At 36.6% G+C, this 20,850-nt stretch overlaps 2 protein-coding genes across 2 annotated transcripts in view; both read left to right on the top strand.

Annotated features, from left to right (window-relative positions):
• The window catches only part of MAN1A2 (mannosidase alpha class 1A member 2), a 150,737-nt gene that overhangs the window by 3,865 nt on the left and 126,022 nt on the right, over positions 1-20,850 (top strand). The gene's annotated exons all lie outside the window — the stretch shown is intronic.
• Positions 15,761-15,985, top strand: LOC308419568 (small ribosomal subunit protein uS14-like; the record flags this gene model as incomplete). Its single annotated transcript, XM_080915336.1, has 1 exon — positions 15,761-15,985. The coding sequence occupies one exon, from the start codon at positions 15,761-15,763 to the stop codon at positions 15,983-15,985; it is 225 nt and encodes a 74-aa protein (XP_080771462.1).

Raw genomic sequence — 20,850 nt, 5'->3', positions numbered from 1 at the left:
TCTCCAGGCTGGACTCAAGGGTCTGTTGCTAAGTATTTTGGTCTTCATTCCGAGTAGCTGTTGGGAAGTCACTGAAGCAAAATGAAAACAATTCATTTTGAATTTAAAAAACAAAACCAATTACTTTTGTTCAGGAAAACCAAGATTTAAGGGTCTAGGACACAGAATACTGACTGTGGGAGAACATACATTAGTGAGAAATGAAGTTGAATTAAGTTTTAGAGACCTGTGGTTGGCTGAATATAGAAGTTAAGGTAGGAGGAAGAAGTTGAAAGTAACTTCTGAATTTCATGTTTGTATGGTTTTGGATTAATACAAATGTCTTTTTCCCCTATTAATGCCTTTATTTATTTTTATTATGATCTTTGCCTTTATTTAATAATTATTTTATGTGAAGTTAGTATTTGCTTGAGGATATTTTAGTATGTTCTCTTTTGCTAAGTAGCTTTTTAGTGAACTTCTTTTCAATGAACTTTATATGTTTATGAAGCATTTTTAAAGTGCTAATCAACTGTCAAGGTGATAGTAGCAATAATTGCACTAATAGTTAAAAATTACATTTGTGATTTTAAATCACCACAAATAGGAATTTGTTATAATGTGCACTATAATACTGGTTTACATAAAGTTTATCTTTCTAACTTGTGTAGAGAGTTTCTTTTCACTTATCAGTCTTTCATTTTGAAACTGACATTGCTTATGTAATGATTATACAAATGAGATTGACCTCCCATGTGTTTCTTTAAACCATTTGAACATATATTTGTAAATTATCTTTTAGTCAGGATCATATTAGTTCAAACCGAATACTTTAGAGTCATGTGTGTTTATTTTTAGTGTTTAGTGTGTTTCTTTTTTTCTTTTGTTCATTCTGTCTGTCTGTCTGTCTGTCTGAGCTGATGTTATTAGATTGCCAGGTACAAATTATATACTTGCCCCTGTCCCTCTGGTAAACCATCACATACTCAGGACAGGGTTAGGGAGCCTGGGTTACCCTTGGAAGAGCCCCTGTGATTTCTCTAGTCCTCTGAGGACTGGGAGTCTGGGCAGTGGCTGGTGACTGGGTAACTGACATCAGATCTGCAAGGCAGGGTCCTCAGCCTTGGCTGTCTGGCTGGGGCTGAGGGTCACAGGTGCGTCATACTGGGCCTTGAACAGCTTGATGTGCTTCAAAGCCTGGAGAGTTTCTGGAGGGTCCTCAGACAAATAGAGTAGCAGGGGCTCCTGAGAGGTAAGAGGTTTTGGCAGCATGACAGGTAGGTTCTGAAGTGGTATCACTGTGGGCAGAGCCTGGGGTATCTTGTAGTTTTCTTATAAGGAAAAAGATGTAGGTTTTGGAGTAGGAAGGACCTAAAGTGGAATTGTAGCTTTTATTTGGTGGCTATATAACAGTGTAGTAGATGTATCACTTTGAACCTACAGTGATCATTACTAGTCACATTAGAGTAGTGTGGAGTTTAGTGGGTGTAGAGGAGGCTTAATACTAGCACTTTGGAAGCAGGGGCAGGTGGATCTCGGAGAGTTCAAGGCTAGCCTGGCTTGCACAATGAATTCCAGGCTACCCAAAGGCTATATAGTGTCTCAAAAACAAAACAAAACAAAAACCCAAACAAATATAAAACCCCACAGAAGTGTTGTATTCCTTCCTCTTTCATATTTATTTTTATATATGTGTATGTGTGAATACATCTCTCTGGGTATATGCCTGTGTAATTGTGTACTTACTTGCAGAGGCCAAAGGTGTTAGATCCCTGTAGCTATAGGCCCTGGAGTTACAGGCCTTTGTGAGTTCTTGGGATGTGGGTGCTGGGAATCGAACTTTGTGCTCTTAATGACTGAACCAGACCCTCAGATTCTTTATTCACATCATGATTGTTGTTTTTTGCTTATGATTCACCATTGCTTTTTAGTGCATGTATTAGTTATTTCCTAATAACTAATACTAGATAAGGAGTAACTTAAAGGCAGAAAGATTTATTTTGCCTCAAAGCTGAGGAATGCAGCTCATTACATGTCAGTGGGAGCAACTTGGACTGTAGTGCTGAGAAAGCAGAAGGAGGAATTCCAGTGCATAGCTGACTTGTTTCTTTTCCCTTTTGATTTAGCCCTTGAACCTAGTCCATTGGATGATGCTCCCCAACTTTAGGTGGGTGCCTTTTTCTCAGTTAAATGTTTCTGGAAACACCCTGGACAGATACACCTGGCATGCCTTGTAGTTGTAGAGGAAGCCCTGAGCAAGTGAAGTCTTGAGTGAATGAGTGTTGTTGGCATGAGCCCAGTCTTGCCAAGGACTCCCAAGTGGACCTATGGGAAACTGGCAAACTTGTTCCTGTATGGTTCAAGTTCAGAAAAGCAAAGTTTGAGTGTTCACTGATAAGTGATCAGGATATATGAAAGCTGTGTTTACAGCTGGAGACTGTCTGCCAACAGAGACCCCCTGCTGAAGCTAGGCAACTCCTCATATGCTGTAAATGGAGTCACTGAGGTTCTGGATTATAGAGGTAGTAGCTACTATTCTATCGGCGTGTGCACACCTCTACCTGACTCCATCTTTTCTGTACATGTGTCTGGATATATGTTCTTTCTTCATTCTCTCACTGACTCAAGGTCAAGGTTTTGGGACACAAGTCATGCAGGATGATGCAGTGCCTTATTAGTGAGCTAGGTATTTATTAATTTAATCAAGTTGACAGTGAAATTCACCATCATAAATCTACGTCCTTGTTAACTGACCCAAACACGTCTTTTTCGTTTTCATATTCTACCTCCATCCCCTATAGGCTTATGGGTGCTTCATAATGCAAAATACATTCATTCCAACTTCAGAAGTCCTCAGAGTCTGAACAATTTGAACACGATTCAAAAAAAATCTAAGATCTCTTTTGAGACTCAAAGCAATCTCTTAACTACAAGTCTCTCTCTCATCCCATAAAATTGACAACAAACAAACAAAAAAAAAGCAAGTTATTTATTTTCATATACAATGGCATATTATAAAGACATTTATACTCCTAAAAATAGTAATGACATAGCAATGAAAGACAGGGCCAAAGCAAGACTGAAATTAAGCAGGATAAGTGCCAAATCCTGTAGCTACATGTCTGGTCTCCATGGTTCTTGATAACATATGGGCTCCAGCAATGTTGGGTAGTCATTCCCTTCCAAGTCTGTGTCGACAATACAGCATACTTATCTTCTTCTTGTGCTGGCCTATGCCTTTCCTGCAGTTATTTTGGCAGATATACCAGGTTCTGGCATCTCCAGCTTCCTGGGTTTTGTTTCTATTGTAACTTAGGCTTCACCCTCCTAACTTTATGCAATGGCCTTTTAGAACTTCCTTGCAGGGCATCTGACCTTGTGTTGCCTGGCTTCAGTGGATTTCTAGAACCTTGGTACAGGCCTCCATGACCCTGTAATTTTTTAATTTTGCATGTGTATGAAGCCAGCACTGTGTGTACAACCCTGCCAAGTTTTAATGCCAAGTCAAAATGTAGTCTGGCACCCTATTTTACAAGGCCTTTATGTGCATTGGCAGTTGAACCTGGGAAGACACTTCCCTAAGCAGGTATTTTCTAGCAGGAAACCCCTTCAGCAGCATTTTGAGTGCCGGCTCTTTTCAAATGAATTTGCATTTTAGAAGCTTAGTCTTCAGTGGGTGGAGTCTTGTCCTAAATGGGAATGTTTCTCTTTAAAAAATATTTTAAGATTTTGTGTGTGTGTGTGTGTGTGTGTGTGTGTGTGTGTTATACATGCTGTGGTGAACATGTGAAGATTAGAGAACAGAAAGGTTCTTTACACCATATGGGTTCCAGATTTGAACCCAGGTTATAAGGCTGTATGCCTTTCCCCACTGACCCGTCTCTTTTGTCTCCAGAGGGACCTTTTTAATTGTCTTAGTAAAACATGAGTGATTTCTCTTTAATTGCCTCGCTCTCTTAATTCCCCCTCTTTTAAAGAAAAATGGTTTTTAGACTTCCTAATTATGTTATGTACATAGGTTTGTGGATATATGTGCAGGTACCCAAGGAGGCTAGAGGAAGGTGTTGGATCCCCTGGTTCTAGAGTTAGAGGGAATTGTGAACCTACTGAAATGGGTGCTGAGAATTAAATACAGGCCCTCTGCAAGAGGAATGCATCCTCTTAACTGCTGAGCTGTCTGAATCCTGTAATCTCCTTAATACCTGAAGTTCTTTGCCTATGCCTGCCATGTCTAGAACTTGAAGTTTACTCCTGTTCCTTTTCTTGCTAAACTGTACATTTCCCCTAATTTTCTGTTCTCCCTTGTCATAAATCTGGGCAGAGTAGTGGGTATAGTAACCATGCTACAGCCTCAACACTGCTGTAGTGAAATTCCCTCAGCTAGACAAATTAGTCCATTACTTTTGAATTCAGCTTTGCTCAGGTTGTCTGGACACAGGCTAGACACAGCTATATTCTTTTCAGAATGCAATATGAATGTCCTCTAGTTCAGTTTCCTGGTGAGTTTTTATTTCTGTCTGAGGCCTTGTGAGCTGTGACTTCACTGTCTGCATTTTTATTGGCTTTCTACTCCTCTGTACTTTCACCAGAATGGCCTCTTAAGTTCCATTTTCAGTATTCTAGGGCATCACCCAGGACTTAAACTCTTCCCAATTTTGACTTCTTTTGCCATCCATCCATCCATCCATCCATCCATCCATCCATCCATCCATCATCTATCTATCTGAAACAGATAGGAAGTATTTACAGTAAACTAGATTTATTTTAAAAGTGTTTTTTGGCTTTCATATAACCTTACCATTTATTAAGCACAAAAGCAAGTTTGCATACTAATGATATGGATATGTTTATTTTTACATAAAGAATTAAATCTGTGGCCACTTTAAAAAAAGAAGTCTTAGCTAAATATTTGATAATGCAGGAAATAGAACATCTTCATTTTTCAGTTGATTAGTATTTTAATTTTATAATCATCAACGCTGAGAATGCTGTTTCACATAAATTAGTATAAAATGACAAAATGTATAAAAGTATTTTCCTGTCTACTTCTCTATGTATCTATCTATGTATCTATGTATCTGTCTTTCTTCCTACCTGTCTGTCTATCTGTCTGTCTATCTATCACCTATCTGTTGTACCTATGTATGTGTATCTGAATATGCACATGCCATAGGGCTCATTTGGAGCCCATGTGGATGTCAGAGGACAACTTGTGGGAGTTAGTTTTCTCTTACCGCCATGTGGTCTTTGAGGATCAAACTCGGGTGATCAGGCTTGATGGCAAGTGCATTCACCTGCTGAGCCATCCCACTGGCCCACAAAAGGCACTGTTTAAAGGTCTTTCCAGAAACTGCTGGAAATTTTGCCATAACCTCAAACCAAAATTCATTTAATGACTTTTAAAATAGATTGAAGTCAGTAACTGACACAGCATCTCTAAAAAAAAAAAAAAAAAAATCAAACATTTTAATATTATTATGCAAAGAAAAACAAATATCTGCTGATTAAAATACTAGAAGAATTGGCTTTCATAGTTGAATTTCTATTTTTCTTTTTGTTTAAGGAGAAACATGTACAATAAAACATTGCAGCTCATTACATACAGTGGTCTTGAATCAGTTTATTGACATTGTATAGTGGTACATTCAGTATCAAGTGTCCACGTTGTGTATACAATCAGGGTTACAGTGGAGTCACGTGATGAACTTGGATGAGCACCTCTAGAGACACCCAGACTCATTACAGCTCTGGTTATCGAATATTTGCTGCTGCCATGTTTTCATGCCTCCTGCATTCAGTTACACATTTCCATCTGTACTCCTGACACACATTTTAAGAAGCTGAGTTCTACCAGCAGATCCAAAGTCTTCCTTCCCATGTCCTCCTGTAAACCAGTTCCAAGGACTCTAAACTATGTGGGCAGGCTGTCACAGCAGTGGCTCTACTTCTTAGTTCCAAACTTCTTTATTAGTTACTTTTTCTTTGCTGTTGCCAAATACCCAATAGGAAGCAACTTAAGGGCAGAAAGGTTTCTTTTTGGCTTTTAGTTTAGAGTTCAGGTTCTGGAAGGCATGTGGGAGGGTCTTGGCTTATGGTTCTGACCAAGAAGTAGAGAAAGGGACTGTTCATGTTTATCTGACCCAAGCCAGTGGATGGTACTCTCCATCCTTAGGGTAGGTCCCTCAATCTAGTTAAAGTTTTGGAACTCAAACACTGGATTGCTTCATTAATGCCCTCAGTGTTTATTGTTTTAATCAAGTTCATAATTTAAATGAACCAGTATAGTATAAGAGTTACAGATTTAATAACAGTATTGCATTTTTAATTTTCTTGCCTTTTAATAAACCTTCTTTGATACATTTTCTTTGTCTTTAGACCCCTAATATGTTTATTTTATATTTTCAGACAAGATCTTGATATGTAGCTCAGATTTGCCTTGAACTATTGACTTTCCTACCTCCCAGAGGGCAGACTAACAATGATAGATACAGTGTAACATCCAGTGCCTATCCCTTAAGGCTTTTGGTCCTTTTGAGGATTTGCTGTTTTGTCTTCTGGTAAGTCTGTTGAATATTCCATGGCCTTTGTAATATATTTTCTCCTATTTCACTCCTGGTTGTTTGTCTTGCTTATCTTTCCTTAAATAGGAATTAAATACAGACTATGAACTTTATTTGTGAACAACAGACTAGATGTGGCATTTTTCTTATTTTGTTCTTTAGATAAGAATACGAATAACTACCTTTTTAAACTCTAGTTGAAGAATAAGTAGTTTATATTTATAGACTTACTGTATTGAGGAGTAGGTTTTTATGCAGTTCTCAAGTTGAGGATACAGTTGGTGGTATGGATAGTCTCTGAGTCAGTCCTTCAACACACAGAGTGTAGCTGTTCTTCCTGGTGCCTCTGAACAGATACACCAAGAGTTTCTCCCAGATGTAATGAAGGTGATTGGAAGATAAGGTAAGGGGTGTGAAGAGCTCTGTATATAGGACAATTTAGGCAGTGCTCTAGACTTCGTGGGTGTTCTGACAGGTTTTAGGCACACATTTGGCTCTTCACTGAGATAGAGGCACTTGCTAGGGAGGTGGATGAGTATTAAGGATGGCCTGGTTGTTTTAAATCCAAGTAAGGTTATAGATTAGTGAAGAGGGCATCTGGATTCTGATGCTAACTTTGTGATGGCTGCTTGGTTATTGTTTTTTTTTTTTTTTTTTTTTTGATTTTTTGATGGTCTGAGGTTTTTGGTTTTTTTTCTCCACTTTAAATCATTTCTTGGTTCTTTCACAAGTGTAGTCTGGGAGACAGTGTACTGTGAGCTGCTCATTTACAGGATAACCTTTTGTATATTCTTATTTAAAGCCTAATTTTCTATGAAGCAAAAATGCCTATAACTTCACATTATTAGTTTAGCATTTTGAAACCACAAGATGTTTTTTATTCTTGTATTGGATATTTTAAGATTAAGTATTAGATGCCATAATAGGTGGACAGTATTTATTATTATTGTTATTAAAACATATAAATGTTTTAAAGAAATAAAGTCTGCTCAAATTCTCGTTTATTTACTCTAAAAGCTATGTTTCCTTTGGCTTTGTTAAGAGGAGTTCTAGGGCTAGAAAGTGCTTTTCTTAATTCTTCTATTTACTTCCTTATTAAAATATCAAATTGATAATCTCAGGATATTCCTTCCAAAATATTGACATTGATTTATGTTGTTAGATTAAGGTTATCTTTTTTAAGAATTTAAAATGTCACTGATTTTAAAATTGCTACCAGCTATTTTTTTAAAGCAAAGGAAATAGAGTTTGCCTCTTCAGTCCATATTCAGGTAGCTTTTCTAGTAAGAAAGATAGAATATCTATAATTTAGGACAGTCTATGTAACAATCATTTTAGTCAATGTTGGACTCTGGGTTTATATAGAATAGCACTCATGTAACAGTACAGTGGGACAAAAAAAAAAAAAAAAAAAAAAAAAAGAAAAAAAAAAAAAGAAAAGAAAAGAAAAGAAAAAAAAGCCGTTCACTTGACAGAAGTCTACCTGAACAAGGATTAAGGGTAAAGAACCTATAGCAGGTTAGATCTGGGGAGAGCTAAGGGAACCCACAGGAAAGGGTTCAGCAGAAGCTTTTGCAGACCTTAATAAACTTTAAAAGTTTGAAAGTATAGATCCTAACACCAAAAGTTTTTGCTTAGCAAAGAAGAATGATGGTTGTACATTATCTGTTTATAAGTAGAATATTATTTTCTATAATGACTGTTGTAAATCTGTGCATCTGTACTTTTGAAATACTTGGAGTTTTTAAGATACTTTTTTCTAATATTTTTTCTTGTTTTTTTCAATCCTCAAGAGTTTTTGTTACTATTATTTTATTTATTAATAGCTTGAATTACTCCTTTAGCTCTTTTGCTATTAGACTCTTTAAAGATTGTTTTCTCATTGTTATGGTCTACTTAAAGGGTTATGCAATCGTTGCTTACTTATCTGTTTTTCCCAGTACAGTCCTGTCATTTTATATTTTATTTCCAATGCTGCATTAAGGCCTACTGTCAAAATAAGTGAAAACCATTAAAAATAATTCATATTTGCTAAATCTAGAACAAACTTAGTCCTTGAAATGTATCTAAAAACTACTCTGCATTGAATTTTCATTTTTTTTTTTGAAAAGGTAATAGTAGAAACATGTGATGATGTTTTCATGTGTTTAATCCTCTCTGGTTTTCTCATCAGATTTGTAAGTGGATTTTAGTAATCTCATTTTGACACTCTAAGGTTTAAATCATGCTGAAATTTGGAAAGTTTTTTGCAGAAGCTATGTATCTACTAAAAATTATTAATTGATTTAAAATGCATGTACATGTTATATTCCCTATTGGTTGAAGATTACTAAAATATTCAAACTCAGTCTATGTATTTCTTGACTAGAAAATGATTTTGTTACTTTGGTTTTCCTATTTGTGCAAATTCTACTAGAAATGTTTATTTTGCTGTTGAATTTTTGCTGAAAGTTCTTGTTGGAATATTGTTGAAATAAAATTTATAGTGGAGATTATTTAATTAAAAAACCTCCTTCAGAGGACATTCTTTGTAATACTCTATGTCCAGAGGAAGGCATTATTGTTTAATTTAATAGTAGCATTAGACTCAAAGGCAAGAAATCGAGGCTCTGATTTTAGTCTTGGTCTTTATTACTATTAAGATATGCTATTTTAATGTTTTTTTTTTTTTTGTGCCTCGATGTACTTATTTCTGAAGTGAAGGAATTGGTTGAATCATGCTTTGCTCATGAATGTTATTTAAAAGTAATTTTATGCATAGAGAACTGACAGATAAGTGGTACTTTATACAACACAGAGACTGATGAGATAATATGTTCTATTTGATAGAAATTAGTGTCATTTTTGTACATAGGTAAGTTATATTTTTTAAAAGTAACTAAAATTTGTTTATTAGTTTGATTATACACTATATGCAAATTTAATAAACTAAAATGAGGGCCAAGATGGTGGCTCATTCGGTAGCAGTGATTATGGCATACGTGTGAGGACCTGAGTTCAGCTCTCAGAACCAATGTAAAAGCTGGGGGTAGCCATGAACCAGTAGCCACAGTGCTGTGGGGAGTGGATTCCGGAGGCTCATTGGGAATAGTCAGCTGGCCAGCCTAACCAAAAGACAAAAGCGGAGGACTCCAGGTTCAGTGAGAGACCCTGTTTCAAGGGAGCATGATGGGGAGGGCTAGAGCAGAGCATTCTTAAGCAAAGCTGCAAACAAGTGAAATGACCATTTTACAGTTCTAGTTTCTCATTAGTGTAAAGCAGTTTGTTCAATGTTTGTATGTGCCATCTTGAAAGAAGACTTCAATATATTTACAGAAGCGTTTCTAGGTGTCACTTTTCAGAGCTGTGCTGGCAGTCAGATGTTTTGATTTACTATTTAAGCTGTGAGGGTAGATTTTGGGAAAAACAGTCTGAGTGACCAAGTTACCAGGCCCTTTAAAGGCTTTTACTGCCTCCGAGGCACAGATTGCCTCTGATTTAAGACTATCATTTTCTATCCTTGATATTGAGAAATGTCCCTGAAGATACCTGCTTTCTTCTGTTCAGCAAATCTTATAGTTAGGCAGTATTTTTCTTTTTTCTTTCTTTTGTTTTTTTAAGAAACTAGGGTAATCTGGAAATAATATAGGTTATTGTTTTGTCTTTTGGCATTTTGATATTTATAGATTTATAAACTCCCCACTATTATTTTTGTATCTCTTTTAGTTTCTTTTTAGTGGTACTGATATTACTATTGAATTATTATTTAGCAAGCGTTTTGCATTTTCATTATGTACCAAGTAATATGCTAAGTAGTGGGGGTTACTGTGAAATACAGAAGATTAATTTTTGACAGTGAACACTACTGAAATCCAGATTTTACATTCAAATCGTAGTATCATTCTTAATGCATTTACCTGTGTGAGGTTCTGCTTTAATATTTGGATAGTTGCTGTTGTTTGTGTTCAGGTTAGCCATTGCTTTTGCTTTTATTTTTGTTTTCTCTAATGTATTTTGTGTCATTAACTTGTGTATTTTGATGTTTGGACTGGACTGTCTGGAAGTAAGTAGCAGGTATGGCTAAGCCTTTTTGATTAGCAATGGACTCTAGCGTATGAAAAGAGGACAGACACAGGCGTGGGTCTGTATATAGTTAAGCATTTTAATTTTGTAGTTTAAATGTATAGACATGTAGGTGTTGTGGTTTTGTTTGTACATTTACTTGTTAAATGTATATTCATGACCCCCAATAGTAAGGTAGAACAAGGTGAAAAGTTTGTGTTTGCATTGTATAGTGATCCAAAGAAATATTGAAGAATGTTCCCTGAAGAAGGTGTCACATGACAGGTTAAATGACCTAAATTTTTGTTAGTGTGGTATTAAATAAATTATAATGGCTTCATATTTTTTAAAACTTCTGCAGATCTTTCTAGTTACTACCAATAAAATAACAGTTTTCATGGTTTTATATCACTGTATTTTAATATCTCATGTTAAGTACTCCCATATCAGTCTTGGTTTTGAAAAAAGTTAAGGGCATGCATAATAGATGAACAGGTAGCAGTAAATGTCAGGGTACTCAGTATTTAGTGTTGTTGGTTCTGAACATTTCTGATTTCAGCTGAAGCTTTTTCTCAAGCCATGTTTTGGGCTGACATTGTCATTGTCAGAGCTTGGTTTTATATGTTCATCACATGCCTCACACACTTCTCAATGTGATTATGATTTGTGTATATTGATGTTGTGGCACTGTTTCAATTATCCACCTAGGTATTCTCTGAAGTTACATGTTCCTCAGTTGAGAGAGTTTTAGAAAAGATTCATTTACTCTGCAGAAACATTTGGGATGTATTATTAAGTGCATCTATTTTTCTTCAAGGTGAAAATGTGTAATTACTGGGTTGCAGTGTTGTTTCAATAACCTGTGACATTTAAAGTTCCAGGGTTGACACTTCAACCTGTGTCCTTATAAACCCTGGTATTATTTGACTAAAGGACATTTTACCAATGAGATCACAGTTAGTTTGTGTTTTCTCGATTATTTAAGAAGTGAGAATATTTGTGAACACATTTCTTGGTTGCTTAGGTTTTGTATTCTTTGACATTCTCTTCTTTTGTGTTTGAGAAGGTATCTCTTTGTGGTCCTGGCTGCTTTGGAACTTTTGGGCTCAAGGAAGGGAATCTTTAACTTCAGCCTCTTGTCTCTGGGATGACAAATATGTGCTTCTACACTCAACTATGTTGATTTTTCTTCATTTTTTTTTGCCTTTTTTTCACATTTGTAGAAATTATACATTCTATGTGAGTTCTTTTGTTAAGTGTGTTAAACATTTCTTCTTGCTGTGGGCACCCTGCTGGTGAGTTTTTGTGAGCTTGACACAAACTAGACTCACCTGGGAAGAGAAAACCTCAACTGAGGAATTGCCTCCATGGATTGGCCTCTGGTCATTCCTCAGGGATGTAGGAGGGCCCAGCCCACTGACCCGGTGGTCATCCTTGAACAGGTGGCTAGCACTGTATAAGAGGATAGGTAGCCTGAGGGAGCACATCAGTAAGTTCCTATGGACTCTGCTTCTCTTCTTGCCTTGGCTTCCCTCGAAGATAGGCTGTAACCTTTAAGAGTGATAAACCCTTTGCTTCCCCAAGTTGCTTTGGTCAGTATTTTATCACAGCATCAGGGAGCAAAAGAGGGCAGGTCCCTTGTTTCTATGTTTTAGATCTTTAGTTTTATGTAAATTTAAAATTTTAGTGAGATTTGAAATGATTAGCATTTTCTTTTATTGTCTTACTTTCTGGGTTTTATATTAGAAAGTTTTCCTGAAGTTGCAGCCAACACTTTTCATTCTGATGTTTTTAAATTTTGCTTTTCATTTCTAAGGATTTACTTAGTGCTGATTTTTGTAAATGATAAATGAGGAACTGATGTGTTTTCATATCACCATATGTTTTCCATATGAATGTCCAGTTTTCTCTCTTTCACTTATTGAGAGTTACCTATAGATTTATGATACCACTTATACTCCATTTGTTTCTCAGTTACATATTTTCATTGTGATAATGTAATTTAGATAAGTGTAGATTAGATCAAGTGTGTTCTTCTAATGTGCTCTTCAAAATTTCTTACCTTAATAATTCCAAGCTCATAAGTACTTTTATTCAGGCAAAATTTGCTTAATGAGAAACTAACCACTTTAGAGTGATGACTTACTTAATATCATTTGTAGCTATAATACTAACTACCATCTTTAATTTGAAAACAGTTTTAAACATTGAAAGGAAACACTGTTTCCTTTGAAGATAGGCTTTTCAATTTCTGTAGACAGTCAGAATTTTGGTAAGAGACTACCTTAAAGGCTGAGGATTGCTTTGGGTACTATTAACACCCTGATATTGTTAAGCCTTGTAATTTGTGATAGCTTTCTGTTACTTAGGTCTCCCATACTTTCTTTCTGCATTGTTTATGGTTTTTATTCTCAGTGTTTTTGCTACCTTTAATTTATTAAAGGTGTTTTTTTATTGTCTCTTTATATGTTATTAGAAATATGATTGTACTCTTGGCAGGGCATGGTGGCACACACCTTTAAAAGTCCTAGTACTTTGGAAGCAGGGGAAGCACATCTAGGTGGATCTCCGAGAGTTCAAGGCTGGCCTGGTCTATATGGATTCTAAGATTCCAGGGCTACATAGAGAGATCCTGTTTTGAAATAAAAAGACAAAACAAAAACACACATCCATACACATACACAAATACACATCAACAACAACAACAAAAAAGGAAATATGATTGTGTTCTTAATTTCTTTTATTGAATTATTTCTGGTATATTTAAAAATGATTTTCTTATTAAACGTCTGTAGATATTTTGTCTTTTCAGGTATATACACACCCATGTTATCTGTGAATAGTCATAGTTTTGTCCAGTTTTGCATGCTTTTTATTTGTTTTTCCTGCTGAAATTTTATCTGAGCACACACAATAGCTTCTCCACTGAATGCTGTATCTGGGGCTTCATGTTGTAGTTTGCATCTTTTTCTAGTTTGCTGAGTACTTTATTATAAAGGCTGTTGCATTTTGTCATGTGTTGCTCATGTGTTATATTACATTCATTTTTATTTTGCATTACTGGAATAAGTTCCCAATTATTCATGATGTATAATCTATTAAATATGATGTAGGATTCAGATTGCTAGAATTTTGTTGGGGATTTCTTTTTTTAAAGGACATTTTTAAAAAAAGATTTATTTATTTTATGTATATGAGTACACTGTCATGACCTCCCAGACATGAAATCTTGATCAGGTTTATAGTACTTAAGATATATCTATATCCATATCCATATCTATATCTGCATATGTCTTCCCTTCAGACACACCAGAAGAAGGTATCAGATCCTATTAAGGATGGTTATGAGCTAACATGTAGTTGCTGGAATTGAACTCAGCACCTTTGGAAGAATAGCAGTGCTCTTAACTGATAAGCCATCTCTCCAGCCCCTTGTTGGGGATTTCTATACTTGCATTTCTAGGGGATATTTGTGTCATTGTATTTTCTTGTGATGTCTTTGTTTTTCTTGGTTTTCAGGGTAATACTTGCCTCATAGAATGAGGGAAGAAGTATTTCTCTCTGAAGATTTAAGAATTAATGTCAGTTTTTTGGCTACTTAGTAGAATTCACCTATAAAGTCATGAATCTTCTTCAGGTAATGGTTGCTTTCCAGGTAGATGAGCAGGAGGACTTCTCAGGAGAAACTAATGGGATGAGCCTTGTTGGCAATGTGCTAGCTACTAACACATCGGTTCTCAGCTCAGACAGCCTTACAGAACAGGGTATGGAAATGAGCATCTTGCTGCATTCCAGATCTCTTCTGAGATTTCTAAAAGTGCCTTGACTGTGAGTGCTTAATAGTGAATAGCAATTGTAGGCTTTGTGGCCAAGCTCTTATATTCCCTGTGTTCCCATCAGCTATTAAACATGTAGCTAGGACTTCTCTCAACTTTTCAGGGGTTTTAGTAGGTCAAAAATTTCCATTCTACAATGAATTGTCTTATCAAAAATGGAGAATGGACTCATAATGCCTAGTTGTTGTTACTAGACTATTCTGCATTACAGAGGTCCACAGGAGAATACAAATACTGGAAATTACCTGTGATATATGCAACAAAAATGTTTATTGAAAGGTTATTGGGTGTCTTTCAGACTTGACACTGTCTAGAGAACATAGATTTGGAATATAGGCATCAAAACCAGGTACACAGAACCTTACTGAAGACAGAACAGACTAGGGTACCACTGCCAAGCTGTTGTCAGAACATTAGTGTCAGTTTGATGCCTTTAGATGTGCATGCCTCTGTTGCCAAAGTGGCACTCTGAAATAAACCAAGTCCTACTAATGTGAGAGTCTGTAGAGTTTTGGATAGTTTTAAAATGGATGGATAGGATTTCAAAGAATGAGCATGAACTCACCACAACAGGAAGCGAGTGAAGGAGACTGTAGGAAAAGACTGTGAAGTGGGAAAGGTGTGGTAATGCTGAGGTCCTAGGTTGAGGAGTAGGTTGGTTTTTGAATGCTAACAAACATTTGGTCATTGTATACTATTGAATTCTACAAGTGGTTTTCTTTGTTCATGAGTTACAGTGGTCACTAGTTTTATTTATTTACTACTTTTATTGGATTCTTGTGGTAAGGCAATACTGGCCTCATAAAGGGAATTAAGTTTTTCTTCTTTAGTTTCCCAAAAGCTTCTGTAGAGCTGATAGCAATTCTGCCCCAAGTCCTTGGTACAAGTCTCCAGTGAAGTCATCTTAACTGAGGTTGTGTGTATGTGTATGGGGGGGGGGGGGTTTGTAAGATTGTTGTGCGTCTTTTCTCATTTTTAACATTGGAAATTTGTCATGATTTTAGTGCCCTTTACCCAGTAACCAATAAGAGAGGTGAAAGGGGGGCTGGAGAGATGGCTCAGCGGTTATGAGCACTGACTGCTCTTCCAGAGGTCCTGAGTTCAATTCCCAGCAACCACATGGTGGTTCATAGCCACCTGTAATGGGATCTGATGCCCTCTTCTGGTGTGTCTGAAGACAGCTACAGTGTATTCATATAAATAAAAATTATTTAAAAAAATTAAAAAGTAGAAGTAAAAGGAAAATCAGTAGGGACATAAAACCATGTTAACTTGACTTGACATTTGTAGAATACTGTAAGAGCAAAACATACCCTTTTTCCTCGGTGCGCGTCTGAAGGCAAGATGGGTCACCAGCAGCTCTACTGGAGTCGCCCGCGGAAGTTCAGCCAGGGCTCTCGCTCTTGCCGAGTCTGCTCTAACTGCCACAGTCGGGTCCATAAACATGGGCTGAACATGCGCCGTCAGTGCTTCCAGCAGTACGCGAAGGACACAGGCTTCATCAAGTTGGACAAAGCCACCTTGAATGGATTATTTGACTGCCTACCCAGTGAAACCAGATCATGCTAGTCTTTGTGCACAAAGAATAAAAAGTGAAGACTTAAAAAAAAAAGCAAAATATACATTCTGTTAAATGCAGATGCAGCTATGTCAGTATAGACCTTTTTTTAGGGGGGTGTTTAATAAAATGACTGGGGTCATGTGACGTATGCTCTTAGCTTCAGTGAAAGTAACACACATCGGTCAGGTGATGGTATTGGATAGTCTCCAGATGTATGGAAAAGGACACCTTCTGAATCGTGGGTCAGAGGAGATGAAAAGTACAGTTGGATTAGCAGTGAGTAAGGTTGTAGTGAACTCAAGCACTTGAGCTCTGAGTTGTGTGCACGGAATGAAACAAGCTTTATCCTTATTCTGAGATGCACCGTGGTATACTGATGGAGCTGCTGCACATTGTGAAGGCGTCCTGCCATGTATTTGCTTTTGAGATCGAGTCTTGGCAGCTCAGGCTGACCTAGAGCTCACTCTTGCCTCTGCTTCCCAAGTGCTGAGATTATAGGCACGCATCATCATGCCTAGTTAATGAGATATATGTTACAAACATAAAGTGCACTTGTTTCAGTTGTTCACTGACAGAATGCCAGAATGTTTTTGTTCACAAGTGCAGGACTGTCAGTCCACTGTGGTGTGGAGGACAGTGTCTTGTAAGATCTAAGTGCAGTTGTGTAGTTTGAAAATGAAGTTCTTAGTATCTTCCCCTTGCAGTCAGGATGCACTGTAACTGCTGTTTTGCTTTTGCCATCCCTACTCTCACCCCCCCACCATTCTCTTGTTACACTCAGTCTGTCCTAGTGTATTGTGTTCCCTTCTAGCCCACACGGTTTGCTTTTATGGCTACAATAAACAAAGTACTTTGTCTAGTATGTTGTGTCACTTCTGTGCCACTGTACACTGTGCTTTCTTGTTCAGCTGGCAGATTCCCATTCTTTTAATTTCTATTTGACAATCACATCTTTCTCTGTCTCTATGCAAATCTGTTTTCAGGTCATACTCTGTAATGTTAACATTTTCTATGTGTGGTTTATGTTTTCTGTAACAGTTTCTGGGTCTTACCTCTGTTGTGATTTACTCATTGTGTACTTACTTTGCTTACAAATTTACTCCTATCAGCAAATCCTGTGTGTGTATGTGTGTGTGTGTTTGTATTACCCAAGCATATTAAAGTACTCTTTACTTTTGGGGAATGCTTGCTGATTATCATTGAATTTATTAGTGAGTGGTACCTATTCATTTGAACTAAAATTACTATTAAGATGAGATCCTATTAAGACTTATGTAAGACGGATCAATAAGTGTTCATTATATAAGAAGAAAAGAGTTAACAGCCAAATTGTATCTGAAGAAAGACAGCGAGTTTCTGTTGATGGTGATGAGCTGCATCGTCATGTAGTAGTCAATGCTTTGGCATTGTTGCTTGAGGCTCAGTGGATTTCTCAGTGCTTGGCTTCAAATCTCAAGTCTTTTTCATGTGGCTGAAGCATTGCTTGTATTGAGACAATTAGGCTTCTCCATTAATATGTCTGAAGCAGAGGATTCACTCTTACAGAATGGGGAGTCCCAGTGGTACTGTTTGTTCTCTGATTCTTAACATAATCAGTAGACTAGAAAGGACATGATTTGGCCTACCATAATAGTATACAGAAAGTTCTTTGTTGTTCATGTGAGAGTGTTGTTCTGTGCAGATAGACTACATCCATTTGCTACTGAGAATCATCTTAGACTGAATTGTAAGTTCCTTATAGTAGTTGGCACCATGTTATATCCTGGCCACCTCCAAGTTTGAGAGTTTCTTCTGTCATGGCGTTGAAGGTGAGGCATTTCTTTTTAGAAGGTCTTAATTTTCTTCAGGCACGTTGCACCAAATTGTGTAGAATTTGAGTTGTGTTGTTCCACTATTTACCAGTTGCCAGTTGTCCTCTAGTCACTTACTAGACCAATTCTTGTCTGCATTGTACATTAGTAGCAATTTACAGAACTCAGCTATTTTATTATTTTTCCTACATTCTATGAAATTTCTCTTTAGTATTAAAACAAGATAGTTGAAAAAGGCTGTTTCAAAGATAATTTAAAAATTTTAAGGCTGTCAATCTTAACAAGGAAATAGTCATTACCAAGCTCACCTGTGGAAATAAACACATTGCCATAGAAGAGACCATGAAGTGGAAGTTGGAAGGCTTAGAGTCTGGAAAGATGGGAGCAGAGGCTGTGATGGAAGGAGAGTGTTTGCTGAGCGTTGGTTGGCGGCTCCCCTCCTTGCTGCACTCTTACTGTAGTGGTTTGTAGGTTCCTATAGACTTGTGCCTGTGACAGAAGATTGTTTTTCGTCTTTCTCGTCATTCTTCTTTTCTTTTCTTTTTTTTTTAAAAAGATTTATTTATTTAATGTATGTGAGTACACTGTAGCTGTCTTCAGACACACTAGAAGAAGACATTGGATCTCATTACAGATGGTTGTGAGTCACCATGTGGTCACCGGGAATTGAACTCAGTTCCTTTGGAAGAGCAGTCAGTGCTCTTAACCACTGAGCCATCTCTCCAGCCCTCATTTTTTTTTCATCTCTTGTTTAGTTTTTGCTGCTGACAGTTTCCCACTGCAGTCAGGTAGAAGCTGTGATAGCATTTTGTTCACTCATCTTGAAGGAAAAGCTTTCATAGTTTCAGAATGATAATATTGAGTGACAAGAATTATATTTACCTTTGGAAAGTATCTTTTATTTGGTTGTTCTCTTTTTTTCTGCTTTGATATGAGGTACAGCCATCATAAATGGATATTGAATTTTGTTTTTTTCCCACTTCTAATGGATGATTTGATTTTTTAAAAAAATCTATTAGTGGGCAAATTTTATTGGTAGAATTTTCTAGAGTTCTTAATATTTCAGAAAGAACTCCAGTTATGATGTATTATCCTTTTTTCTAATGTTTTTCTCTAAAACGCTAAAATTTAAGGAGTTCAAATTTTTATTTTTAAAACTAATTATAAAAATTATGTAAATTATCAATTCCCACGTGTTGCTTTCAAATGTACTTCACTTGTGGCTGAGCAATTGTATCTAACATTTAGCTAATAAAGTAAAATATTGGAAGCTAATACTTGACAATATTATTGACAGCTAGCTGTTCTGTTACTAACTACCTCAGGAGTTTTAACATGGGTTTGAGGGTGAATTTGGCAAGTTTGCTTTAAAGACAATTGTTATAGGCAGCCCTTTGACTATATTTCAGCACTTTGGGTAGGACTTGGAACTTGTTTGCCTTATTTCTTTTGAGCCTCTGTTATCTGCCTGTTGTGGTGAGCTTTCCATGACAGATTTGAACAGAAACCAAAACCTCTGAACATAATGGGTTTTTGTCATATTAGATAAGATATTTAATCACAAAATCTCATATCATGGTACAATGAAAGGATCATGATGCCATGAGACAGTGTTACAGAAACTTCCTAGTCTAGGAGTTACTTGAAATTATAATTGACCTATGGCTTACAGGCAAAGAAAGAATTTAAGAGTGTTTTAAAAAGAGGGAAATAACATGTGTAAGAAGCTGTCAGTGGAGGTTTTTAGGGAACCACAAGGAGTGTAGCTGAACACAAAGGATGTATGTGCAAGTAGAATCTGCAGAGAATAAGAGAGACATATTAGGTAGGTCTTGTTTTAGTAGCGACAGTAAAATTCCTTGATTTATATGGAGGAGGTAAATGAAGTGTTGTAAGTGAGGGTGATGTAGTGTATGATTACAGAAAGCTTTTCTGCCATGTTCTCAGTTCTCTGTTGTAGAATTAGAACTTTTTTCTAGACAGAGTTGAGAAATATTTAGGGAGTAAAATGAGAGTTTCTACTGGATTTCATGTAGATGGCAAGAGGGCTATTTATTAGGATGAAGACTGACAAAAATGTGAGTTTTCGGGATGGAACCCACTATTCTAGTTTGGATTGTTCAGTGAAGGCTTCAGAGAAACAGTTACAAACACTGTTTGGGGGTTTGGGTTAGAGATAAGAATTTTTCTTTTGCTAAGCTAATAAAACTAATTTTATATTTGCATACGTTCTTTGATTTCATATCACATGCACAATTCAGTCACACTTTCTGAAAGATGTTTTAGTTTTTGTACATGGTCTAAAGCTGTTGGTCTAAGAAAGAGACCAATTCAGGAATTTTATTCTCTTTCCTTGTGCCTTTTGGCTCAGGTCTTGAAGAAAGACTTTTACTTGGAGGCCTGCTCAGCTGGTGCTCTGTGGGAGGCCGTGTTTCAAGAGAAGAAACCCTTGAGACCGTAACAAGGTTGTTGAACTGTAGTAGGCTCTAAATTCGGGTATTCTGGGAGTTTGAGGTTGGTTCATCTATTTCTGGAGGTTTTTGTGTTTTCAAGCCGTCTAGAAACAAACACATGTCCTATGCATGTAGCATCTTCTTATGTCTACTTGTTTAGGGACCTACTTGGATTAAGAGCTGCTGTTCCCAGGGATTTTCAGGTACCACACAAAGAATTGAAGAATTATAGTCTTTAATGGTGGCCTTAGAAACTGAAGGTTTGTGCAAATATGAGTGTTGTTATAGACATATGGTTAGAGGACTATAGGGACTATTAGGCACCTTTTCTGCTACTCTTGCATTTTTAAAAAACGTATTATTTATTTATTTTTTACAGTCCAGTCATTACCTACTTCTTGGTCTCCCTTCAATAGTTCTTTTTTTTTTTTTAGGTTGGTATTATAACATTTATTAAAATAATGCTATGGGTTAATAGAAACAGCAAAGAACCAAAGAATTAAAATGCAAGCTATGTTTAATCCCAACTAAAACCCAGAAGTGTCTAATGTATTCATTCATCAGCTAACTAAAAGCCCAAGAAAGACAAGACACCCAATATAATAAAGT

Source organism: Micromys minutus (genome assembly GCF_963924665.1).
Source record: "Micromys minutus genome assembly, chromosome: 4".
In the NCBI taxonomy this organism is placed as follows: domain Eukaryota; kingdom Metazoa; phylum Chordata; class Mammalia; order Rodentia; family Muridae; genus Micromys; species Micromys minutus.
Note: the sequence above shows the minus strand (reverse complement) of the source record. Positions and strands in the feature narration are given on the sequence as shown.